This window comes from Balearica regulorum, chromosome 4 (assembly GCF_011004875.1).
Source record: "Balearica regulorum gibbericeps isolate bBalReg1 chromosome 4, bBalReg1.pri, whole genome shotgun sequence".
In the NCBI taxonomy this organism is placed as follows: Eukaryota; Metazoa; Chordata; class Aves; order Gruiformes; family Gruidae; genus Balearica; species Balearica regulorum.
Genome location: NC_046187.1, coordinates 16,920,008 through 16,947,963, shown reverse-complemented (window position 1 = coordinate 16,947,963; position 27,956 = coordinate 16,920,008). Strand labels below are relative to the sequence as shown.

Here is a 27,956-nt window from a genome sequence, read left to right as displayed (position 1 = left end):
CTGGCTAACCCCCAGTTATATATGGAGCATGACATCATATGGTATGGAATATCCTTTTGATCAGTTTGGCTATGTCCCCTCTTAGCTTGTTGGGTGCCCCCCGTCTTCTTGTTGGCAGGCCAGTAGGAGAAGCTGAAAAGTCCTTGACTGCTTGGTAACAACTAAAAACATCAGTGTGCTATCAACATTATTCTCAACCTAAACCCAAAACACAGCACTATGCCAGCTGCTAGGAAGAAAATTAACTCTGTCCCTGCCAAAACAAGGACAGCCATTAATTGATTATCTAAGAGAATGCCATTTTTCTTAATAACAGGTACAAATCTAGAAGAAAAGTTCATATTTTAAGATTTCAGTATTTTTGCTTCAATAGACTTAAGAGACACTAACAATCTGATTACAGTCAACCAAGAAGCAGCTACTGTAACAGATCGATCAACCTGACAACCTCAAAGACAAATCTTAAAACTAGAAAGTCTGCTTATAGACTGTGTTATGAACAAGAATGGAGAAAATTCAGCCTTAAAAGCCTTTCATATGCAGTTGGTAAATAGCTTTATGCTGTAAGGTGTAACAGGCTTCTTAGAGAAAAGTTTGCATGTTTAAATGCGATAATGCAAGAACTGTTTACTGAAGTAATATAGGGTAATTTAATTCTAGGAAAAAAAAAAATCCAAGATCTCAAAGTAATGAGGAACCTGTGACACAAATCCTAATCTGGCATATGACAGCTGCAGAATGAACTCAAAAGATTTTTACCAGACTAATTATCTGTTAATGGCCAGGCTCAGCAGGATACAACAAATTCCCAAGGTTTAGTTTCCAAGTCATGTGATTTGATCTTTAGCATGGCAGATGGCAGACAATGACTGCATACCGCTCTTTTATTCCAAGAGCTCTACACACACCATTTCTGTAACCCAGAACTAAAATTATTGTAATCATACATCAACAAAGATACGTTACCACTGGTGACACCATTATTTTTGTAGTGATTGTTTCTCACACTGTGCAGCATGTCATTTTTATTAAGCGTTGTCAGCTCTTGGTGTGCACAGACAAAAATTGAAAACCCAGTAGAATTTATCCTCTCTATAGATCCACAAAGATTCCAGTAAGTTGGATTGTCACTTTTAGCAGGACCCACGTGTGCTTTTAGCTAAAATATCAGCAATTTTTTTCAGCTGCCATGCTCTAATTTAAAAGTGCTGACTTCAAATCAGCATTTGATTTTGCATTCATTTTGACAAATATTCTATTATTTTAACATCCCACTTCACCAACCTGTTAGTTTGATGGCAGTGGGCATTACTAATTACATATCTAAACCTTATCTCACTGAAAAAGACTAGATTCACAACCAGTGGACCCTGGCCATTACATTCTCAACAACATTAGCCACATCCCCAAAGCTAGAATTATGCATCCTTGTGGGGAGGAGATGTACATTCTCTACTTTACCTGTACTGTATTTTGGGTTATTGATCTCCAGAAACTAAGAATAATATACAGGGGGTCCCCTGTCCACCCCATGCCCTCAACAAATTCTAAAGACCTTTGTTCCAGAAAGCCAAGTTTTCCAGTGCTAGACTGTGGCCATTTCACATGGCATGACCTTTATTTTTTGCATATGCAACAAAGCTGAAGAGCTCCGTCAGTATTATTATTCAGCGCTAGTTTAAGATATTCTTCTGAGATGACTCACTAGATGTTAAAAGTTCTGTTTCTTTTTTAATACTTTTTCTGTAGCACCTGTTACTTTTAAATAAAATCTTTACCATTTCGCATTTTCTTTTTTTCTTAAAACGGTAATTTGTCTGGTAATATGATCCTCTGACAACTGTGATAAAAATTATAAATACTTTCTAGGGTAAATCCTAAACCACACATTATGTGCCTGTGGCCTTTTTACCACTGCATGTAATGAAAACGCTTTAGAAATTGTTGCATGACAAGATTTGTAGCTGGAAGAAGATATTTTCATATTTAGGGTATTTTTCAGATATCTGCACCTATGACAGGGTGCAGTTAATTTCAGGTTAGTTTCAGATAACCCTTCCTTCCATAAATAACTACAGATGGGAATATTCCTATGTCCATGACAGAGTCCAAAATTATCTCCTCTGCTTGAGTACACTATTTTCTCCTTTCTTCTAGCAATAAATAACCTCAGCTTCCAGTTCTGAGCATACCAATTGAAAGTCTGAACAAAAATATCACATAGCGATGTCCATGGATGAATTAATTTCCTGTCACACAGACCTCCTCAACATTAGGGCCACTTTAATTCTTTTATTTTCCTTAGACTTCAAAGATTTGTACCCTACACTGACTAGACAGACACCTCTCTACAGTAGTTCTCGGAAACAATTCTAGCCTCCAGTACAAGTCCAACTTCGCCTAAATCCTATGCACAACCATTGACACTATTAATTCATCTTCAGCTGTGATCCTTTACCACTTCAACCAGAACTACTTGCCATTTTCTATCTGCATTGTTAATAACCAGTGAGTCTGATTACTCAACCTGCCTTATCCTAAGCTATTTCTGCAGTTTGTCAAGATTATTGTGATTTTATGTTGTCCAGGTTTCCTGTAGCTCATCCGTTTGGTGTGTTCTTTGTATTTATTAAGCATATCGTCCCTTCCATCATCTAGGTCATTTACAGTGACTAGTACAGACACCCATTCATTGACCCCTACTCAATATAAAATTCCAGTTGGCAGTGAATCATCAATAATCATTCAGAACAGCAGTATTCCAACTGTGCATTCAGTAAGTAGTGCATTTTTCTCTAGACAATCCTTCCCTAGCTAACTGATGTGAAAAGACGATGTCAAAAAGCTTACTTCATATACAAGTAGCCACTACTGTTCTCTTTGCCTTGTCTAAGTCACTGTTCCATAATTCTTTATTGTTGAAAAACCACCACCAATAACAAACACCACCCTCCCCCACCAAAACCCCACATCATACACTCTGCTGAAGCATTCTGTGTCCTGAGCTCAAACCAAACCAGCAGGCTCCCTGAACAGACAGGTGCTGTGTCAAAGCCCTTCTAGCCTATAACACACATAAAGGTGGCTGTACCAAATAACATGGAACTTTTGAACTTCCAAGTAACAGAGGTGTTCCACTGCTACATATTTACTTTTAAAAGGGAAAAGGATCCAGCCAACCATCAGCAAGTGATTCACAGCATTGCTTCCTGATTTTTTTTCCACATAAGTCTCAGAGCGAAGTTTATTTAGCTCAGTCTTAGGGACACTCATCTCATCCAATGAACATCAGCTGTAGGATGATTAGAGTCTTCAGGACTCCTCTATACTCTTTTTCAGGGTTTCCCTATGCCTTGGAAAGTAATCTTTAGCTCTTCCACATCGGTTTTGTCTCATGTCCATCCAGTGAATGAGAAACATCACTCTTGACAGCATCTAGTATGAGCTTTTCTTTTCCTCCTCTGTACTGTAAGTACGTATCTTTTCTGATTTAATTTCCCAGGCCACTTAGTTCCTATTCTCTTGGATGGTCTCTCTCAGAAGTTATATTCTCTCTCTTTTAAAGAAAATCTAATTACTGCTTCTGGTTGCATCTCCATCAATATATTTTACTGTTTCTCACACAATATTAGTTTGTGGACTCATGTCAGCTAAAAAAAACTCAAAATAAACAAAAAATCCAAACCACCAAACTAAGAATATATATGCCCATTTCAAGTTGGTATTCCACTCTTACATTGCAGTGCTATCCACTGCTGCATCAACAGGTCTCAGAGGTAATGGTCCTGTTCCCATTGTCTCATATGATGTTGCACACACGTTGTTGATATTTAAGTCTTGTAAACCAATATAAAGACTGCAGTGATTTCCGCCCCTCACTCAGAGTAGACGTAAGTCTCATTTGTGTAATTTGCCACATAATAAGCAGATTAACATGCTTTTTCTTGTGGATATCCACAACAAATTCTGAAAAGCCTTTCTATCCAACATATCTGCTCTTTCAGTAGTTATATTGTCAATCAAATCCACAGTGTCAAATCACCAAGTAGTCTGCTGCAGTTTGTTTCACAAATTTAAAATGGTTTTCTAAAAGTTAACTCTACCTCTTCTGACCCTCAGCCTTTAAGAGGCTATCACTACTGTTCAAAGTCTTGAAGCTAGGCGAGGAAAGACTCCTTGTCCACAAATGCAATATTTCTGTGGGATCTGCAATGCAGAGAATCACTCCCTTTGCAGCTGCCACCAACATTCCTCTATAACAATATATAAGCCTTTTTAAAAGAGTTGTGAGGAATGCAAGGGCTTAGGGTTTTTTTTCCCCTCGTACTTGCAGGTTAATGCAACATTTCAGTTTAAAGTGCTGTTTTAAATTTCAGCAGAACTAGAACTGCACAAAAGTTGGAGCTTTTTATGTTCTTGCAAGATTGCCTGTAGCAGAAATTCAAATCTGTGCTATTTCAAATACATTTGTGAAAGTGCCTACACTAGCCTGAGACCTAAGATAAAGACTTCTTTTGGTTTCAGTAGCTTACTACATACAATGGCTGCTAACATGGAAGCAAGTTTCTATTACAGTTGCTTCTCAGCTTGCAATGAGATATCAGACAGTGATGTAACAATACAATTAAATGACACACACAAAAAAAGTGTACAACTAACTCCTAGCGCCTGATTCCTTAAAAAAAAACACCAAAAAGTCTACCGTTGATGAATAAAATACAGTTGAAAACCGAGTAGCTTTTCCACTGTAATTAGGTGGGAGAGAATTGAAATAAAAGGTAAATATTTGCTAAAATTACTCAGTTAACTGCAGTAAAAATACTAAAAAAAATCTCATCCAAGTATGACTTTGCATAAAAAAAAGTGGAAACTGAGAAAAACAAAATGCACATGTTCAAAAAGTTGTCTCAGTACTAAATAGTCAGGTCTCACTGAGGTTAAGATTCTAGTAAGCCTGCTATATTAATGGAGATTTTCAGATCTGAATGACAGAAGTCTATGTGCCAAAAGAACCGAAACAAGATTATGGGGAATATCGATTGCACTAATAAACAAGATCTCTCCTGCTCATCTCTTGTTTTGGTTTCTGCCCTCTATGATGGGTACGTTAATAGGTCCAGTTGGTCTCCTTAGTATTTCCACTACAAAGCAAATACTAAATTCAGTTTATAGAAGCTATCATCTCTACTAAGAATTTTCAAATCTGTCATTGGAAAATAAAAAATTACTGAGAGGACAGCAAGATGAGTCCGATGAATACTTCCAAACGTAGTACCTGTTTTCTTCAGTTACCCCTTACTTTTAATGAGCATCTTACGAAAAACACCATTAACAGAAAATTAGGAAGCTTTTGGTTTCAGAGATAGCCACCAACATACTTGTGGCCCATCAAAAAAAGACCTTTAAAGCAAGGCTTATCTGTGGTATGTTTTCACTGTTTTGGGAATGGGCTACAGAAAAGGTGGCTCATTCACCTTTTCAATCCTGTTATGGATATTAATCCATGAAGCTGCAACACAATACAAGCTTAAAAAGTTTCTATCTTCCTGGAATGAAGATTTAATTTTCTTTTGTGTGTCATATAATTCATGCTTCAGAGTTCTGTATGGCTTTTTCTGAGTTTCTCACAGGAAATTACATACACACACACACCTCCCCATATAGTATATTCTTTTAAACAGTTAGTGCAGGTAATTTACCATTAAGTTCCTACTCTACACTTCACAATGGTTGAAGCTTGTTTAGCAAGATAGAGACCTTCCATTCTCTTCCAAGATAATGAAAGGTTAACTTCCCTACTACAGAAATTTCAGTCTGACTGTCCTTGCTTCACAGTAGGATAGTGACAGATTCCAGCAAAGAATAGAAAGGAAAAAATGCAGCCAAGTAAGGAAAACATTTGGTCAAGCAAATATATTAGGCAAGCTTCAATGTCAGAAGCACAAAGACTGAAATAGCAGAAGCTTGCACTGCAGAGTTAAAGCCTAGTTACTTTTACAGGAATATTTTCCCTCACATAGAAACCATCTCAAAAATCCTGGGAGGTAAAAAAAAGTTGGTTGCTCAACAGCTTAAAACTGAAAAGTCAGCCTTGCATCAGTGTAGTTAAAAAAAAATAATCTGTACTTGAGGTTACAAAGCACTACTATTCTAAGTTACAGCATCCATATTGAAACTGAAAATAAAAGGAAACCTTGTAAACGTTATAAAATCTTACAATTAAAAGCTAGATCATTGTCTGTCTTCATACATAATAATCAAGGAAAATATCCAACATGGACGTTATTCTCTGTGTTACCATTATCATCAAGATGTTGCTACAGTGAATATTAATGAAGTCAGAAGAGTAAATAAAAACTATTTTGAGGACATCCTTTCTGTTGTACTGCTCAAAATTAAAAAGGTTTCCTCATAGATCTCTGGTTTCATGATCATCTCTTACTACACATGTTAAATAGTTCTATTGGAAAACAAAGTGCCCCATAAGTTAACAGAACAACACATTCCTAATAAAAAGATACAAATTTTATACATGCATGTTTTAAATACCTGAATTTCAGCATCAATTCTGTATTAAACAGAAAATACAACCTAAAGCTATCTGCTCACAAAAAATGCAAAAGATATGTATTTCCTCAGAGATAAAAATACGAAGGAGCAGGAAAAAGAGAACCAAAACGCTGAGAAACACAAGAGCTACATTTATAGGAACATAGCCATTTACAAAATGTCTCTTCTTTTTTTTTAATGGTTGCCTTTCAAGCTGTGCCAACGCTACAATGAACATAAAAGATCTGCCTCCCTAGCAGATTTAGAAGAATAAGCAATTACTGCATTAGAGAAAACAGGCTTAGAAATTTCCATGAATTGGCAGCAAAGCAACTCTTCATTTTTTCAAACCCCTGTTGTGGTTTAACCAGGCAGGCAGCTAAAACAACCATGCAGTCGTTTGCTCAACTCCCTATCCACAGTGGGATGGGTGACAGAATCAGAAAAAAAAAAAAAGTAAAATTCGTGGGTTGAGATAAAGACAGTTTAATAGGACAGAAAAAGAAGAGAATAATAATAATAGAATATAGAAGACAAGTGATGCACAGCACAATTGCTCTTCCCCTGATGACCAATGCCCAACTAGTTCTTGAGCCGTGGTCACATCCCCAGCCAGCTTCCTCCCAGTTATATACTGAGCATGATGTCATATGGTATGGAGTATCCTTTTGGTCAGTTGGGGTCAGCTGTCCTGGCCGTGTCCCCTCCCAGCTTCTTGTGCACCCCCAGCCTCCTCGCTGGCAGGGCAGCATGAGAAGCTGAAAAGTCACTGACCTAGTGTAAACATTGCTCAGCAACAACCAAAACATCAGCATGTTATCAACATTATTCTCATCCTAAATCCAAACCACACCACGATACCAGCTACTAGGAAAAAATTAACTCTATCCCAGCTGAAACCAGGACACCCCACAAAGCCCTTGGACACCAACCTCTACATACACAAGCAATGAACAAAGGAAAAAAAAAAAATCCCTATTGCCTAAAACTGGTGTCAGCCCTTCACTTTGGAGAAAAAGAAACAAACAAACAAAAAAACCCCCCAGAAGTCTCTATCCTCCTAGATAAGCAGGAGACTTATTATCAGGGTGCTTAAAGCCATAGGTCTTCTATCTGGGGCACTACATCCCATGACCACTAAAGTCACAATTACACTACAGTTGTGCAAGCAAAGACTCCTTCACAAAGTCTATAGAAAAGCAAAAGGGTTTTCTTGCAGATGGAAGGGAGGTCACAACATTTATGCACTACTACTGCTGAAACAGTTTACACAGAGGCAATTGTAAGGAGCACCTATTAGCAGTGAAAACCAGGGATTTCCCAGTCCTGCTTTAGTACACTTACATCTGCAGTCCAAGTGATTATTGCCTTTATCATAGAAGAGCAGAAGGAGGTACTGCAGCAATTAGAAATCTTATACTTATTTTTGAGCATTACCAATGATTGGTCATCCTCACTTTGGACTGAAGACAGCCACCATCCACCACGGGTGACAGTAATGTGCAAGCAACATATGTGAGATTTAGTGTTAATTAATTTTATTGATCCCTGATACACTACTGCATCTTCCACATCAGTGCAGACCAGAGAGTTTCTAATGTATTAACAATGCAATAGAAGAGGTTAATCTGAACTGAGAATCCTAGTTTTTGCAGTTTCCTTTCCTGACTCTTTCTATCTACTTGCTTCAGAAGACTAAACTCATCTTATCTGAGACAGTAACAGATGACTTTGCAGGCAAAAGAGACTAATTACTGTATAATAAATATCTTCAAAGCTATTTTATTATGAACTAAATTAAACATGACTAAATCACATTTTGGATGTTCCTAGAAAGGATTCTCCTTTAACAAATCTTGTTAACAAATCTCATTAAAAATCAAACCTATTAGAAATAATAAAGAACACATCATAGTGCCACCAAATACTGAAAATTAAGAGTCTCAGTTATGCATTTGCCTTGCTATATTTAATACCAAAGAATAGAAGTTCAAGTACTTAATTATAAAAAGCGTATCCACAGCACACAGAACATAACCAGACTGACGTGATATTGAGACAATCTGAGTAAACGCACTTGTTCTGCAACACAAAAAGCTGCTTTTTAAGTAGTCTATAGGATTATAACCATTATAAAAAGCTTGACAATAAAAATTCCCACATCTGTTTGAACACAATTGAAACTTTTACAAGTAGTTCATGCAAATGTATAAGTATGAAGGTGTGCAAAAATACCTATTGAATGAGCAAGGATCCTAATATTTAGTCACCAGTGCAATAGTCCAGGTACCTGATACTGAATGTGATCTACTTTGCAGCCTGTGTTATTCTATATTACTAAAGTCACAATGCTGTCAAAGTTCCATATAAGTGTCAAACAAAAGTATCAAGTATCAAAGTCCTGTTCCATGAAGAGCTGAGTCATTAACCTGACTGATCAACAGCAAATGTACTCCTGTCCTGACACTTTTACCTGGTGCAGCAGAACATTCTGTGGACCATTCCTTTGTATTTCTGAGTGCGAATAAAAGATCTAACGCATCATTAATCCTGGCAGCATGTTTTTGCAGTAATAAAACTAAAAGCAAAAGCAAGTTGCAAAGACATGATGGACACCCCCCCCACCCTCCCTGTATTATTAATTTCAGATAACATTCTTGACCTTAGATCATGTCAGTTACTACCTCCAGAAAGACAGTCCTTTTGCTACTTAAATAGCAATCTGTGGCTGTGAAATGGAAAGAGGCAGCAATATTTTTCCTATACCAGTCAGCACTTTATAGTAGTCTGAAAACACATATGTATTTTAACAAGTTCGCTTTCAAATGTTTCAAATAAACTACATTACTTAATCAACAGGCACTTTCTTTAGCAATGCAGAGTTAGCATATAAAAAGATGGGGATTTAATTTTTACTTTTGTTACTTAGAATTTAGTGGTCAACTTCTTTTGCATTATATAAAATTTTAATTTTTTGTAGATATTGATTTTTAATACAAATTTTAAAAGTTACCACTTATTAAACTGTCCTTATTCAGAAGCAGGTTAAAGCATATACAGTAACAAGAATTCAAGTTACAAAACCAAAGCAGCTTAGATTAACTCATAATTATTAGATGGTCACAGCCATTTATTCTCCTACCTGCTTTCCATCCAGTGTACAAAGTCTCTTCACTACACCCGAATCTAACTTAATAGCTTCTGTGATGTCTGTCAGGACCTGTTCGAAGGAGTGAGCAGTCTTCTTATTCAGCAGAATTCTCACAGCTTTCCGTGGTTTTACTCCACTTCTAATAACAGTCACTAATTTGGGTTTAATGAAATCTTTACTCTCCTTCACTTCACTTTTTGTGGACGTCAAAGATGTCAAGGATCGAGTGGACCCAGTCCTTATGTTCACACACCAGTTTGGATTGACATTCTTGGTGTAATCAACTTTGCGATATGGTTCATTGGATGCACATACATAACTTTCACCTGAAAAGAAGACGACATTTTCATAATTTAAGAGGTTTTGCAGATTGTTTTTTTCAATTTAAAAAAAAAAAAACAAACGAGATTTTTCAGTAGGAGTCATTTTCCTGTATTTCAGCTGCAGGCCATTTTAAATGGAGGACTGTAAATTATCAGAGCTTTCTACCCAAACAATACTCTCATGGAGTGGTTTCCACAGACCTCTGGTTAAGAAATAAAAAAAACCCCAAACCACCAAACCACACCAGTAAAAGGTAACGAGGGGGTTGAAGATACTTCCCATTTCTTTTGGATCGTAAGTTCTGACTGCAGAGTCATTTTCCAAGTGCTTAAATTATTTGAGCTCACAATACATGACATTAAGAGCATCCTTCTACAGCAGATATTCAGGTCCTTCCCTATATATTCCTCAAGTATATAATTCAAGATGTCGACACACATACCTATATTTAATCATAATTTATTTTAAAAGGAGCAAGTTTTAACAGAATAAAATTCAAGTATCTCAAGATCCTTCCCCTGAAGGACACATTAATTTACCAAGTTATTCCCTTTCTACCAAGGATACACTGTTGAAATGTATTCACTTCAGCATTTCTTAGACCAACACATACCTGTTGAGGCCACAAATGAGACTAAGACTATAGGAATATGAAAAGACATCTAAACTTCCCCATTTTAATTTCTTTCCTAATTCAAAGCTTGCACTGCTGATATCTCCTGAAGTCATGAAAAGGAGGTCAGAGGACACACACACACAAAAAAAGTTATCACAGGCTAGTAATACACATCTTTACATCAAATTATTAAAGTGGCACCAGCCACGGTGCAGACCTAAGGCATTTGTTACTTTTCTCCATTCCTTGACATAATGCAAGTCTGGAGACTGACTGGGTTTCTTTTAGAAGACGGCAATTTTCAATCTGCTGTTTGTTGTTTACCACAACTCTTTTAATGTCTAACAACAATATTCAAGATGCAGACCATGACAAGAGACATCTTTAACTCTGGGTTATTTCTGTAACCCACATCCCTGGGGTCTCACAAAATGATATCCAAAGACCTTCTCGAAGAGGCGGTTCCAAACTGACGGAACACACCGCTCCTCCAGGCAGAAGAGCTACCTATATCTTAAAAAGCTTAGCCTGTTCTAAGATTAAAGCTGCATGCTCAAGGTCACTATGTAACTAACCAAACTCACCTCCTATATACACAGGAATAAAGAACACACATACATCTATTGGACAATATTGTAAAAGTTACAAAATGTATACCTACATTTAGATACACACTAGAAAGCTTTTAAACAATACTTTTGCTTTCTGAACTCTAGTTTGGAGAGCTGACTTAGCTTAGAAGTTATATAGCTTATTCTAAAAGCAAGATAGCAAACTACTTTCAAACCTCTGAAGAATTACTGTGATCTGAAAGACTTTTTCCATGTTTCTTTTCCCATATCAATTATACTGCTTTCTAATTTATCTTGCATTTAGACCTTCTTGAAAGTTTACTTGCTGTATTTGAAAGAAAATAGATTATAAGTTAACAAGTTAACAATGATTTTGTTTGGGGGAGTCTGGCAGCCAGTTCTGCCTCCATAAACATCACTAGGACAGTACTCCACAGGTACAAAGAAACAATGTGGTGTGAGGTTTTATGGCTGCCACTGCCTCGCCTGTAACTCTTCCTGTTCACTCGTCCCCACCATTCCTCCTCATATTCTGAGAACAAGCGGTGCACAAAACAGAAAACAATACAGACAAAACCAGACTCATCTTTCCCCAAAAAATGAGCAAAGAAAAATAAGCTGTTTTCAGCCCATAAACCCCATGAATGGGATTTCCACACAGCTACATGCATACTAGCACTAATCTACAGGTAGGGGGAAGAAAAACCCAAAACCACACAGCTTAGGAAGAACTGTGGTGGCCTAGAAGCTTACGCTGCCCCAGAACTACAGGCTAAGTTGCAACAAGTCTCCAAGCAATCCAATTGAATCGGACCTGCTTTGAGCAATTTGAACATTGGATGAGATGACCCCAAAAGGCCCCTTCCAAACTAAATTATCCTATGATTCTAAATAGGTGACCAGTGCTCTTTCAATAGCTGTTTTCAGAGACCTTTCACTCATCTATCCTGTTATTGTGAAATAGCATGAGATATTCAAGTTTTGTTACAGCAGCTCAGCTGCAACAGATAGCAAAGGCTTCCCCCTCTATATCCTCTAATACTAGATTCAAAGGACTATGCTTATTTTCTGAACAGTTTCTAATAAGCCATGAAGTTGTCTGTCTCTAAATACAGTGCTGCCAAATAAGAAGCATTTCAAAGAAGTTGGTAGTTCTAATTCATACCAGTAGACTTACTAACATTGTAACTGCTGATCATTTTGTTATTCCCTCCTCTACAACTAGTTAACTGTGTGATGTAGAAGCCTGGCATGGCTTAATACCAGCCAGCAACTAAGCACCACACAGCCACTTGCTCACTTCCCTGCAGTGGGATGGGGGAGAGAAAATCACAAGGGTAAAAGTGAGAAAACTTGTGGGTTGAGATAAAGAGAGTTTAACAGGTAAAGCAAAAGCCGAGCATGCAAGCAAAGCAAAACAAAGAATTTATTCCCCACTTCCCATGGGCAGGCAGGTGTTCAGCCATCCCCAGGAAAGCAGGGCTCCATTACACATAACAGTTACTTGGGAGACAAACACCATCACTCCAAATATTTCCCCGTTCTTCCTTCTTCTTCCCTCAGCTTTATATGCTGAACATGACATCATATGGTATGGAATATCCCTTTGGTCAGTTGGGGTCAGCTGTCCCGGCTGTGTCCCCTCCCAACTCCTTGTGCACCCCCCAGCCTACTCACTGGTGGGGTGGTGTGAGAAGCAGAAAAGGCCTTGGCTCTGTGTAAGCACTGCTCAGCAGTAATGAAAACATCCCTGTGTTATCAACACAGTTTCCAACACAAATCCAAAATGTAGCCCTGTACTAGCTACTACAAAGAAAATTAACTCTATCCCAGCCAGAACTGGCACAAACCCTTAGGACAACATTTTCTATGATTACATGCTAAACTATTTATGGATACACCTAGCAAGTGACTTTGTTTTTTGTGTGTGCGTGTTGGTTAAGAATGTTAATTATTATTTCCTCCTACAAAAAATGAACAGAAGGTAATTTAGTCATTATTCTGGGTGCATAATATTAGGCATTCAACTTTGGAAAGTCCCTGACTGCTTGCTTTGACGCTTATTGATCTGTATAAGACTTTGGAAATGTTTAATCATCCTCTGATAATAAATTATATATAAATACACCTGACAGCATCCTATGCAAGAGAATACCTTTCTAAATACACTGAGTGCCCCTAGCATCTGAAAGATTGTACATAAGCTTCAGTACACGAAGTCACCTATCATTTCAGAGCAACCTCTTCAGTACAGCCTGTCCAGTTGTGCGCAAAAGTTAAATAAATTCTAGCAATCAGCACTACAAGGTACCTCAAAACTCACCATCATTGAGTATGTTCAGAATTACCCTTTTAAAAATCAAAAGAATGCACTTCCTAGACCATTAAAAAAAACAAACAACGAAACCAACAAAGGCATCCAAGACAATTCGAAGTTAAACCTCAGGGCTGAAGCTTAAATTAACAAAGTTTAAAAAACCCACCACAAAACTCCCTGAAAATTAAGGCTATTCAGAAACAAGCTCTCCAACTTGAAATAAATTAATTGCTTTACATAAAGAAGTACAGGTAGAGAACAAAAGGTCCCTTTGCTAGATTTACCATAGAAGAGTCTCAATATGGTATGCTAGCTTTGTCTTTTACAGACACATATCATAACAGAATATCTTCTTTGTACTATCATGGAACGTCATCTAATATCTGTCAGAGCTGTACTACAACACCTGTTATAAAATTTTCAGTCAGTATTAATCCAAAAAGATCTTTATTTCTTTAAAACAGCAATGTAACTCTGCCTTCTACTAGTTACCTTGCTTGGATAAAATAATTTCTTGATTATCTGAATAGGCTGCAATACCCATTTACTACAGATTTCTTATTATTATTTCTTTTCCTTTAAGCAGAGGCCTTTGTTTTAAGTTGAAAGCACTGCTTTTTTTTTTTAATTAGAAAAAGAAAACTATGTAATACCTTAAAAGAATGAATTTCAAATAACTTGTTTCAACTGCATTTAGCCAAACCTTAAGTTGAAGCATGAACTATTTTAGCTTTAAAAAATCAAAAAGTATTTAGCAAAACTGATTGGAAAATTTCCTATAATTGGCAGATAGGGGAATGACTAATTACTTGATAACTGTCGTGTATTACAGATTGTTTAGTAAGTGTTTTAAATTCCATGCCTGCTTTCTTATACCAGTCATATAAACTAAACTTAGTAACACAGGTTTTACATGGAAAACAGATTTTACTACTGCACCTGCAAGGCAGGCACATATGGCAGGATTAGAGCAAGGACTGTAAGTGAGAAAACACATGCACTGAGTGACTTGCTTGGTTCACAACTTAAAAGATAAAAGGATGAAGTTTTTACTCTACTAAAACTACTACATAAACTTATAATGATTTCACCACAGCCAAGGCTTCACCCACAGTTTCTAAGTTCTATCGAGAACCTTGCAAAACAACAAAAAAACCTACTACAAACTGAATATAATTAGGAAACCAATTGCTGCTTTCCGCATAAAGAATGATTTTCTAGGAATGAGTTAAACATTTCTTTGGTTTAATGAGTTATACAATTATTCAACAGAAGAAAATATTTAAGGAAGAAAATAAAAATGGCAAGGGTAAGTTAAATCACACCCATAAAGTTCACTACAGGAAACTTTTCTATAGAATGGTGTATTCAAAAGCATACCTAAGAAAACACCACCCCTAGATGAGCAGGCATTAACTTTTGAACACTGTGCTATGTTTTAAATTGTTATTTTAGCCATTTTCCAAAGTAGAAAATGCATTTATATATCATAGAATGGTTTGGGTTGGAAGAGCCCTTAAAGATCACCTAGGTCCAACCCCCCTGCCATGGGCAGGGACACCCTCCACTAGACCAGGTTGCCCAAAGCCCCATCCAACCTGGCCTTGAACACTCCCACGGAGGGGGCATCCACAACCTCTCTGGGCAACCTGTTCCAGTGTCTCACTGCTCACACAGTAAAGAATTTCTTCCTAATATCTAACCTAAATCCATCCTCCTTCAACTTATAGCCATGCCCTTGTAAACAGTCTCTCTCCAGCTTTCTTGTAGGCCCCCTTTAGCTACTGGAAGTCTACAATAAGGTCTCCCTGGAGCCTTCTGTTTGGCTGTTTCACTGCCTTGAATGAGATTTTTCATATGTCTAACCTAAATACATATCATCTCAATTACTAAGAAAATATTTTCTGAGACTTTAGTGGCATTTTGATGAAGCTATAGCTTTTTTTTTTCTCGTATCTACCAGCCCTAGAAAATTGACAACTCTGCAAACAGGCATAAACAATACTTCAAATATTTACATTGCTGACTTTGATATGGTCAGTTTTATGGTTTGAAGGCCCGCTTTCCATTTATAGTCTTGAATGATTTTAAAGTGAATGCATATTAGCCTTAACTGGCACATAGTCACAGCAGTTACATTACTGGGAATAAATATCATGTCATTAGCCAACAACATTTGCATTAACATCAATCAACTCCCTAGTTTTTAGACCAGACGTTAGTCACTAATATTACATTAAGATTTGCAGGTAAAGTAGTAAACTATAGACTAATGAAGTAGAAAGATCTATTAAGCAATAGTTCTTTTTTTGTTTTTAATGCAGAAAAAAAATGCAAGAATTACAAACGTAGGATACAGCTGGGACTCTGAACCCAGCCAAACTATTCTACAGTAGAAAGCTTAACCAGGCTGCAGAGCAGTTTTGGCAGAAAACCTCCTTATAAGTTGGCATTATAATTTCAACAAAGCATATGTGCCATCCATCCCACACTCCATGACAGTACCCAGAGCAATCTAAGTTTCAATTCTTCCACAAAGAAATCCTGCTACCACCAACAATTCCTTGAATGGTGCATATGCTCATGTAAAAGGAGCAACATCTGCTGGTATTTTGGGTCACAACATAATCAACAAAGGGAGTAAGTTTACTTCTGATTCTTTGTATCTTATTAACATCAGAAAAACAACTAGAAGACATGAAACACTGCCTATTAACAAGGAAACATTACCTGCCTCTAAATAACTTACCTGTACTGCATTAATAACCAAATGCACTATTCACTGTGTGTGTGCAGCGTGTATACAATTTACGCACACTGTAAAAGGATCCCAGTTTCAGAGAGCTAACAGGCTAAACATAATACTTGCCATTCCCTCACAACAGTAAAATACAGATGATGAACACAGAGAATGGATAAAAAAGAAAACTAGATTTCATTGCTCAGTCTTACTGATAAATAGCCATAGACCACCAGTTGCCTAAATACTGTTTTGCAAATTTAAAAACTCATCTACAAAGGTTTTCTTTTGACCCTGTTATTCACAGAAAATGTGCCTAGCTCACCTTTCAAGATATAAATGCAAAAGTAGAGTCTAGAGTGGTCCAATATTCAGCCATGCAATTTTAGTTACTGATAGGAAAAGAAGGATGTATCTTGTCCTTTTGTATCACAACTGTACATCACTTCCAACTATGTGCAGTTTTGAGTAAACACAGCTGCCTAACAACTTGGGGTTCTTCACAGCACAAGTTTTGTGAGTTGAAGCCCACTGCTAAGCACTTAACAAATAGCCTAGAAAGATTCAGACTTTTTGTCCTAAAATCAGAGACTACTAAACAGACTTGTAGATATTTCATTTTCCTTAGCATTAGGTTAAAAAACAAACTGTGGATATGCCATGTCGTGGGTAACGTAAGAAATTAAGTGTACAACACTCAAAAATCCCAAGTTGGGATATTTGCAACAGAAGTCTCTGAACAAGGTTTTCTGACTTGCTTTGTGCAAGGTGTTAACAAGCACTAACTACTGTCTCCTGAGAGTCACATAAAGCACATTTTTAAATGACACACTGCATAACAGAGAATATAGCTGACACAGGTAAAAAAATCCCTGCAGAAAGAAAACTGTTAGTCTCTGTATTTTTTAAATGTGTCTTCCCCTATGAAGCACACAGGGTAGGGTTCTAGGTACATTTCATCTATCTATTTCACGTTCCTCAGCTTCTTTTGGTGGAACTCATTAGTTTCAAGGGTGCCAAAAGCTGCTTATTCAGTATAGCACAGTAGTTATTAGGGCTACTAACCTTTTTACTTTAAGACTCACAGGAGAGTACCCTTTTTGTGTTCTGTAACACAAAGCTGAGCAGATTTCCAGAACACTGTATTTACAGCATGTATAAAAGGACTGATCTAAAAATAAAACAACCCCTTTTATGAAGGATTAGGTTATTTAGATCTCTATTTCCTTCCTTTCTTTCACAGAACTTCCTTCCTTATCAGTTTCTTACAATTCCTTTACTTTCACGTCACCTCCAATAACCCTGTATAAGTCACAATCTTTCCTCATCGACAGCATTTAAGTTTTCCATGCACTTTTAAAAACCTGGGATGACAACTAGGATTTTAGCAGATGACTAATTGCTCCGAGTTCTCTTTTGACTTTATGTAGTCCGGATGTTCAGATGACAACTTCCTACAAGCTTTCACAGAACAGTCAAGGTTGGAAAGGACCTCTGGAGGTCATCTGGTCTAACCCCCTGCTCAGGCAGGATTAAAGCTTTCAGAAGACAGTAAGGCCACCTGGTATCAACCCCACCTAATACCACACGCCTCCTCCACAGCAAGTAAATGATTCTTCTGAGGTAAATTACATTTCTCTCATCCCTGAAACTAGGAGATGGCACAGTGGTGGAACTATTTTCTTTTGCTTGGATGGGAAGTTAACTAACAATTACATCTGTATTTCACACCCACACCTCATGGCTCCAAGACTGTGTAACTACAGTGATTTGAACATATATTTGGAAGCATACGCTTTAAATTTTTTTAAAATTTTTTTTATCCTTCCTTTTTATCCTTCTTTGTTAAATCTGCTACATTTGCTTCTTTTTAAAGCATTACAGCTTTTGGCTTTAGCACAGGAAGGTAATCATACCTTTTGGAAGAAGTAAAAATACAAACTGCCTACTTGCTGTTACCATCTGCTTGCCCTGACAAGAGAAAAGACATTCTTGACCTAATATAACAGTGTGCATTGACTAGAATCACAAGTACTTAAGCAGGATTAAAATGTAATATGCAGTAACAATAACAATGATCTAAGGCAGAAAATACTTGGATTGTTCAATACCTCGTTTCAAAAACATTCTTTTACTCCGTATTAGTGTGGCAGAGCCCATTTCTTTAAAGCAGATATTGTCCTGTGCTACGTCCTAGCTGTGCGTAAGGACTTCCCTGCTCAGAACCTTCCCATCTCCTGCCCAAAGACCTCCCTACAAATGCCTGTTGATTGTCTGCACAACTGCAGACAAAACTACTGACATTTTTTAACTGACTGTATTAATTAAGCATTATAGTTGAAAGAACAAAGACTCTTAGCAATGTTACTATCTAGGGTACTAGAAAAATTCCCTATCATGTGCCAAATCAACGTAACTTTTCTTGCCAGGAATAGAGTCTACACTTGGTTTCCTCTCCCAAAATTCAATATCTCCCAACTTTGCAGCAGACCTTAACAATTAGAGTTTTACATGTCTTTCACCACCAAGAAAACGAAAACATAGGACAGCAAGACAAAGCATGACAGTCATCAATGTCAAACACAAACCTCAGCACTAAAAAACTGTACAATTCTTACTATTACCATTGTGTCACACTTTAGGAAGGTTACATTTTTAAAGAAAACGGAAAGATTTAGGCAAACAATGACTTAACTTTGGTAGAGAATAAAAATGAAACTATTCCATTATTGCTACTGAAGGGGAAATATAAAATTACACATGGAATCTGCTATTCAAAAGTAAAAAGCAGTGTAATGTCTGATAGTAAAGTTGAAATAAAGAAAACTATAAGAAAGTCATAATATTCCCAACCCTCATCTGTTCACTGGATCAGCCTGCTCAAACAAGACTAGGAGGAGACAATTAAATTCTTCACTCCTCCCATTCTAAGAAAGCTATGAAAACTGTCAAACTCATGAGCCATGATATTCCTTAATCTACAGGGGCTGGGAATATAAATAGTATTTGCCTAAGGCTGGTCCAGCAGAGCATGCTTTTTTGACTGTCATATCCAGTTAAGAAAAGCAATATGCTTAAAATGGAGCTTGTCAATTTTTGACTAATAAACATGATCTGATCAAATTTTTAACTGACTCAACCTGTAACAGTAATATTTGAAATATACAGTACATCTGTGCATCAGCTATTTTCCTCTTAAAACGATAAATGGTAAAACAGATTGCCAAATACAGGCAAACGCCAAAAAGCATTAATCAGTGACTCAATTCAGCTAGTTTGGATTATTATGATACAGAATTTGATACTATCAGCTTTTATAGCCCAGACAGGTATTAATCTGATAAATGGCAAATAGGCCTTAAAGAGCTTGCCTGTACTGGGGCACATCAGTGTCCAAGAGCTACACACACACAGGCTCAAGTTGAGGGAGGTTTAATGCAGGTCTTGCTGGCTTGGCAAGGGTAGCTGAGCATTCACCTTCTGCTCATTTCATAGAGCTGCCACTACTGAACCTGAACTGCTGTGATTCCATGTACCAGTTCAACAACACTAATGATATGCAAACAGACTAGTCAATCATGTATTGCATCAAGAAGCCTTGTTCAGTCTGGTGATCAGCCTGTAGCTGGCATGCACAACAGCACTTTTATCTTCCTTTCAGAAAATTAAAAAGCAATACAACAAAACACCATTCAAAACTACTTCTGGTGCTACTGCAGTCCAAGTTCTAGGATATCATGAATGTTCAAGTATCTATTCTAGAGTAGAAATTCAAGCTTGCTGTGCCGGAACTACAAGAAATAAAGAAAATAAAAACAAATCAGACCATCTTCCAGCATCTCAAGAACAAAACAGCTGGCAAAAGGCTTAGATAATTTCAAGGAATGATGGATACTTGTTTGCTTTCTTCCCATCGCTGTATATGCTTTCCTTGCTCTGCATGGCGATTAGACACTAGTAAAGTTTTTGCATGCTAACTGGAGAACATACTAATCCAATTATGATCCTACAGGATTTTCTTAAGATTCCTGAGAGTTGTATTGGTCATGGATAGATGACTAAGTAATGTTGACTCTTTTCTTCTTCCTTTCATTTTACTGAGAAAGCATGGAGGTGGCATTTCAGTTGTGACATTTGTTTTCCTTTATTCTTCCAGTGAAGAGTGACGACAAAGGTCACTCTTTCAATGAGTATTTGGAGACAGGAAGTTAGGTTTTTGCTTTCAGTTGTTAATTAAAATAGAGTTGTGAGAGTATACTCTGCATTTATACTGTTGTCCAGCAAGTCATTTTGTCTTTGCTTTAAGCCGTAAAAGCTTAAGATCATTCCTTCTGCAAAATTTCAAAAGTCACACCAAGTTATAATTAGTTTATTCCATTTTTTAAATTTTTTTTTAAGCTACCTCTAAATTAATCACAGAAAAGTTTTTGGTTGATTCCACATTTATTTTATTACCACTGAGTCAACATCTCACTCTGCAATCATTTCGCATTTCCTCTGTTTTGACTGTGGAACAGCCTTATGGTAGATCATGTGAGGGGGAAGTTCTCAGGCACTACATTACTATTATAAAGCACACTTTCATGCATATCTTCTTTGAGTGAGACCCCCTTGATGCAGCAAATGCTGTGGCCTCTCCCTTCCTTTTGCACATTCTGGAGTGGCTGGTCCCTAACTCCCAGTGCCTCTACTGGTGGACTATATAAAGGGAACCTGAAGACCTTTCTCATCAAATTCTCCAGATATGATTCAGCATTGCTTTGAAAAGAGAAGTTTCCAAATAAAAGCTTAAAGGATACAGAGCTGAAAGCCTAAAAAGGAGGCAGCATTAGAAGACCTACAAATGGTACTTCTTCATTAATTCGAATCAGCTACACCTGGCATATAGAGTCATTGGGTGGAACACTGCAGTGGTCAATGTATTGGATACCTGAGAAGCAGCATCAAGTGCAAATTGATTATGAACCTCACAGTGTGCAAAACATAACCAATGCATTTGGAAGTCTGATTCATTTAATGCTGAGTTTAAACAGTATTTTAAGACACCATGAGAGAACATGGGGGAAGTCTGCTCCTTGTTCTGGTAATTATCATTCCCTGCAAATAAGAGGCATATGTTTCATTCAGAAAAAAAAGTACTTCTGGCCCCATTTTGAGTAGTCATCAAGCATTGCTCTGCTCAGATTTGCAAGGTTTACACAACCTTAGCAGCTAAGTCCCATTACCAAATGCTACTTAGGGACAATTCTGAAAAGCATTTGATTCTATAAAATGCTTTTGGAAGTCAGATAAGGTAGATAATTCCCTTTATGAATATGGACTCTGATCACATTTGAAAATGAGGTTTTACATGAGTTTGTTTTAATAAGTGGTAGGGTATAAATATCTCTTTTCATAGCATAGGGGTTTTCTCTCAGAAAGCTTAAACTGTTGTGAGGCATCAATGACAGCGTAGTAACTGTTAGAAAACTAAATGATGGCATTTCCCTCTCTTACAAATGGCGATGACTGAAAGGTAGCAAAGAACTTTACTATGGTTCTTGCAGATGAAAAGAGTACCTGCTGCTTAACTACCATGACAGTCAGCCCCTACACATGCCAACAGCACCCGTCTGGGCAATGGGAGAAGTGGACGGTCCACATTGGGAAAACGAGGCCTACTGCACCTCACAGCGGTGGCCTACCCTGGCCCACTTCCCTCAGGGGCTCCGTGGCTGCCAATTCCCAGCAAAGTGGCCTCTCGGTTTTGATCAGGGTAGCAAGAGGAAAGCCCACCCCAAGGAGACCCTGCGGCCCAGCACCAGACCCTATACCACCTCTCACCCGACCTCCACATGCCAGGGCTGAACCACCCACGGCCTGCACCCCGCTTGTGCCTAGCCCGCTGGAGCCCCCTCACCTTCCACCAGCTCATCCAGGCTGGTGAGCTTCTTGCTGCCATCAATGGTGTAGATGGTGCGAACACCCTGGGGCAGGTTCACGTTGTCCGACAGGGACCGGGTGAGCTCGACGAGGAGGGCGTCGAAAGAGCGGAAGCGATCGGTGGAGATAGCATACACCAAGCCCTTGAAGTACCTGTCCCCGTTGCGGTAGAAGCGGGCTTTCCGGGCTTTCTTCTCCGAGCTGAGCGCCTGCAGGGTCCGCGTCCGGTAGAGGCTGCAGTGGGCGCTGTGCGCCGGGCTGGGGATCAGCCCGTTGCCCCGCGGCCCCGCGCCGCCGCTGCCGGAGCCAGTGCCACCGCGGCGCGGCCCGGCGCGCTGCTGCCTCTTGTCCCGCTCCTCGAAGTGCTCCAGCTCGATGCTGCGGTTGCTCGCCATGGGAAGCTGCCTGCGCGCCCTCCCAGCTCTGCTGGGACCCAGGCCGGCTACGGACTGCTAAGCCTGACCCCCGCGCTCGCAAGGGCTCCAGTCGCCTAATTCAGCATCGCGCTCGGCCTCCGTCGCCGGGAAGGCTACGGGTGACTGTGGCGCCCGACCTGCCCCGCAATCGCAGCTCCAGCTGCTGCTAGCTCCGCCGTTACCCGCTGCTCCGCCTGCAGTCGCGCACAAAAGCATCCCTCATGCTTAACTCGGCACCTCCCGGCTACAGGCAATGCCGGGGAGGGAGGGTCGGGGGAGCCCCACGACCGCGCCCCCGCGCCGTGCCCATGCAGGCTCGCACAATGCGGAGGACGCCGTACGCGCAGGTCCCCTCCTCAGCCTCTTCTCTGCTGGCTCCGCCGGAGAGAGGGGGTGGGGATGGAGCGCCTATTCCGCCAGCTCCGGCTCTGATCCTGGCGTGGGGGCACCAGAATCCCTGCGGCGCCAACGGCCACCAGTCAGCGTGGGGAGCGGCGCAACCTCCCGGCTCCTCAGTGGGCGAGGGCGCTGCTAGCGCCCACCTCAGAAAGAAAACAACCGCAGCGGATCCGGCGGGAAGAACGAGCTGCGGCCCGGCCGCCCGCGGTGCCGGCGGTGAAGCGGGAGGGGCCGCGCTGCGGGCGGGCGCGAGGAGGGGCGGGGGCGGCGCCATCTCGGCTCGAGGCGGGCGCAGTGGTACCGCTGTCCCCAACGGCGCCGGGGACGGGCCTCGAGCGGGACGAGGGCGGCGTTGGTGACACGGCCGGCTCGTCGGTGGGGCTCAGGTGATAAAGCGAGAAGGGAAAGGGGTTCTTCTAGGAAAGGAGAATGATTTTGGGGAAGCGGCTTTCCCTCAGGGGCAGCTCTGTCCCTCTCGCAGCGGCTCTGACAGGACCGGTCAATCCAACCATCGCCCCCTCAGGCGTACCAGTGGAGCTGTCTGCTAGCTCTCTCCTGGTCTTACTTTGACTCAGTTACTCGGTTAAAACGCTAAAAATGTTTCTCGGGCTCCTTTCTATATGGCCTTCTCCCTAAAATATATCCTCCAGGACAGAAAACTACACATCCCTGCCGTTTCCCTTTTTCCTTTGTGAGCACCGCTGCCACTGAGCTTCTCACTCTCTCTGAGGAACCAAATAAGCCCAACTCCTGTTCCCAGAGTCTTAACCTCCTAAGTGTGCTTCTCCAGGTAGCTTCTCAGTGCTCCCTAGGTTGCTCAAGTCAAATTCACTTTTGGTAGAAATGGCCAACAGATGCATTGAAATGGATGCAATATCAACTTTTTTCCAACTTCTTTTCAACCACTACAGAATATATTTTCTTTTCTTGACATAATGAATACATTAAAAAAGTAAAAGGCATTTACAAGAGGTAAAGGTTTTCACTTTTTTTTTTTAAATTCTTTTGCTTTGAGAGATTCCAGTTGTGTTACAGGTGGTCACAGTTTCTGCTTGTTTGTCCTGAGCCCATAAGAACCTTCACCCATCCTTCCCCACACATCACTCAGTATCAGGAGGTGGTACTCAGGTTGATCCTCTGCATTGCAAGTGTAAGTGCTGCAGGTGGAGCTTCTCTGTATGAAAATTAAATTACTAACTGAAAGACCCATACAGGAGAGGATAGGTTTATGAATGTCCTTTTCATGCTTAGGACAGAATTCTTCAGTAAAGGCATTCTACAAAGCCTAGGAGATATGTTTTCTGTCTATTTGTACTTACTGGGAAAGGGAAGAGATTTGGCTAAGAAGATTTATAGACCTGTTGGAGCGAGTCCAGAGGAGGATCACAAAGATGATCAGAGGGCTGGAGCACCTCTCCCATGAGGACAGGCTGAGAAAGTTGGGGTTGTTCATCCTGGAGAAGAGAAGGCTTCAGGGAGACCTTATAGCAGCCTTCGAGTACCTAAAGGGGACCTACAGGAAAGCTGGAGAGGGACTATTTACAAGGGCATGTAGTGATAGGACAAGGGGTAATGGCCTTAAACTGAAAGAGGGTAGATTTAGATCAGATGTTAGAAACACATTCTTTCTGTGAGGGTGGTGAGGCACTGGAACGAGTTGCCCAGAGAAGTTGTGGATGCCCCCTCCCTGGAAGTGTTTAAGGCCAGGTCGGGCTTTGGGCAGCCTGGTCTAGTGGAAGGTATCCCTGTCCATGGCAGGGGTTTGGAACTAGATGATCTTTAAGATCCCTTTCAACCCAAACCATTCTATGATTTATCTATGTTTGGGTTTGTGTTTCAGCAGTTTTTGAAAATTTTGTTTGCCACACTTTCTGTGGATTTATTATTTTTCACTTTTTATATTTTGAAATACCAATAAAGTCAAGCACTATCTCACCATAATTACTGGGTTTATTGCAAACTAGATTAAACATCTAGCTACAGTATTCCTAAAGGCAGTACATGGAAAACATCAGTGAATTTCACTCTTTCTTGAAGTCTCAACTTTGGTGATACCTGAAAATCTCCACAAGCAAAAGGAAGTGATAAACCATGGAGCTGGATTATCTCCTCTGGTTGTAAAATCAACAGAAGGAACTGAACAAGGCAGGAGTTTTGTTACAGCTGGGACATGAATACACCTACTAAGATTAGACATGCAGGTCCTGCGTAGGATCCAGGACCTAGAAGCCACAAAACAGTAGGGAACAACTTTCTAGACTGGTTTTGATGTGTAGTTTCTAGTCCTGTTTTCAGGCAAAGTCACACAGGTGAAGTTCAAACTCACCTGTGTAACTTTGCTCCAAATTGGATTGGTCTCAGCTGTGAGGCTATATTTTTTCCCAAATAGTGCCACATTGCATGGGCATGTCTAGTCTTTGCAGAACAAGTCAAATTAATTAGTTTAAACCTCAGCTGAAGGTTATTTGGACTAACCTTTTCCAATTAGCTCAGAAGCAGACCACAAAAGCTCAAGAAAGTCTAATCTCCCCATTGTACGTACCTTCTACCTCCCCCCAGCTGTTAACTATTGCCTACTATCCACAGTACAGTGCTCAACTATGTGTAGATGACTCATACAGACTAACATGAGAATTCAGCATCAGGGCGGACATTTTATTGGCTTCAAGTTGTTTTGCTGAGTGGTAGGGTATGTCATGTGCAGGACTTGCTCTGACTTCTGAACTCTCTAGCTAGAGATTGGATGAGGTAAAAGGAATTTTGTACAACCCCTACTGTAAAATAAAACTAAAAGGGAATTCTCACACCTTAGACCAGGATAATCCTTTCTCTTCCTCAAAGAGAATCCCCGCTGTAGAGAGTTTTTGAAGTCTATACAGCCACAGTGTTTTACAGAGCATATAAACATGAAATTGACTTCTGGACTGTAAAACTAAACTACTTCTATATTAAGAGGTTATTTATAGAGAGGTTGTGATTAGACCTGCGTGTGTAACTGCCAAGGAAATTCCTGGTGACACCTCAAACATATTTCTACAACTTGTACTCTTCCTTTCTGGTTCTCTTCAGATATTGTTTGTATTTTTAATAAGCTCTGTAAGCCCCCATTGGGAATGGGTCTCAGTGCTTCTATATGTATGTATGCTTTGTCTTTTCCTTGCCACCTAATTTCCCCTAAAGAGTTATCTATAGTCAAACAGAGGCGTTTTAAAAGACTTTCAAAGATGGAGAATAGAACCCCAAAACAACCCCGTATGCAGCTGAACTACATTTGCTGTTACACATGAGAAAGTGAATATGGTTAATGTGCAGTTCTGTATGGAAGTGAGCTATGCAGTCACATTATCTTCTTCCTACTTTATCTTTTCAGATAGGGTTGATAAATTAGCAGTTCACCTAACAGCAAGCAATGTTACATGTATAAATTATACTTTGCTTATTAACTTGAATCTCCTGACACGGTAAAATTGTGATTATCATTCATTCTTGGGATATTGTTATTCTATAAATATACATTTCCTGTTTGAAAAGAGCTTCCAGTTTTCATGTCCATCTACTTAATCAGTTCTCCCTCCTGTCTTTGCTTTGTTTTTTTCTTCTGCTTTATTGTGGTAGGCATAATGAATTCTTGGTTTAAATCTCTTCCTACAACTAGATGACCTCCTATGTGGTTTGGTTTTGGGGGGTTTTTTTGCTCCATTGGTTTTGTTGGGTTTTTTGGTTGGTTGGTTGGTTTTTTTGGTTTTTTTGTAACAAGCAACCCCTCTTAGAAAAATCTAAAAGGAATCCGAGAAAACTTTATCATCAGATACAATATCTCTTCTTCTTCTGTTACCTGAACTCCTTACCTTCCTGTTTGGAATCAGTGGAATTCAAGTTATTTAGCACATTTAATGGGTTGACAGGCAAAATTCAGTTCAGGATCAGAGTTTACAGTGGTTAGTTTTAGAAGAACATTTATGTATCAGACCTTTGCATTTAGCTCATTGATTTCACCTTGAAAATAATATGCAATGTTTCTAAAAAAGAAAAAAAAAAACACCATAAACTTGGGGTCTGTTAGCTCAAAATGTATTATGTGAAAACATTCTTTGAATAATTCAATAACAAAATGTTTGCTTGTAGCACCAAAGATATAAAATTTGAATATTTAAACAATGAAACAGTTATTGTAATGATTTGGTTTCAACCAAGGATGTTAAAATGCTTTTAAAATATTCCTGCAATAAAACCTCTCAGGATCCCTGTGAGATGCTGTGCCCTACTCCATAGATACCTAAAATGGGAAACCAAAAATTTAAGCAACTTGCCCAAGTAGCAGAGAAGTCAGACTGGAACAAACAACCTTCTCTTCAACCATATTCTTTTCATCCACTCAACAGTTTCTCCATGAATCCCATGTAAAATATAGTATTGCTTTTAAATGGCAGATGTGAATATGGACAACTCTACAGAAACAAAACATACAAATACATCAGCATAGGTGGCATAAGAAAGATGCTTTAGCCCTCAGTCAGGAATAATCTCCTTATGCTGGATGTTCTTGTCACATGAACACTTGTTGATTAGTGGGAATGTGAGTCTGAGGCTCACCGAGTATTGAATTACCTTAGTACACCTTAATGTATCATAGATAAAGAAATGTCTGAATCCAGTATCTGTGATAAGGCATTGTAAATGTGTATTCAAAAGGCCTCAGAATTACTCACCTGTTTCAAGAGACTAGATGGAAGTGCCATACAGAGGTTCAGATACATTTTAAACAACTTTGTACACTTCCAAAAAGATTCTTTTTTCCTTAAAGTATTGTATCTGAACATCCATTTAAGAGTTCTGAAAGTAGTAAAAATCATATGAATAAAAGCCTTATAAAACCAATGTTGAACCTGAAATACAAAAATGTAGAGATAGAAAGATCCTCACAGTATGTTCTATTTCAATTTGCTGTAC

General features: G+C 39.3%; 1 protein-coding gene across 7 annotated transcripts in view; it reads right to left on the bottom strand.

The window, feature by feature from the left end:
• DCLK2 (doublecortin like kinase 2) overlaps positions 1-23,229 on the bottom strand; it is an 87,528-nt gene extending 64,299 nt beyond the window's left edge. For 2 of the 7 annotated variants that reach the window (XR_012835244.1, XM_075751275.1), the window contains exons 1-2: positions 22,169-23,224; positions 9,692-10,026 (exon numbers count right to left, since the gene is read on the bottom strand). Coding sequence is in view for 5 of the 7 variants with exons in the window: in XM_075751275.1 (XP_075607390.1) it covers positions 9,692-10,026; positions 22,169-22,586 (753 nt within the window). In the remaining 2 variants the exon portion in view is untranslated. Of the gene's footprint in view, positions 1-9,691; positions 10,027-22,168 lie in introns of all 7 variants that reach the window. The other 5 variants (XM_075751274.1, XM_075751278.1, XR_012835245.1 and 2 more) reach the window with 4 other exon arrangements.
• Between the last annotated feature and the right edge of the window lie 4,727 nt (positions 23,230-27,956).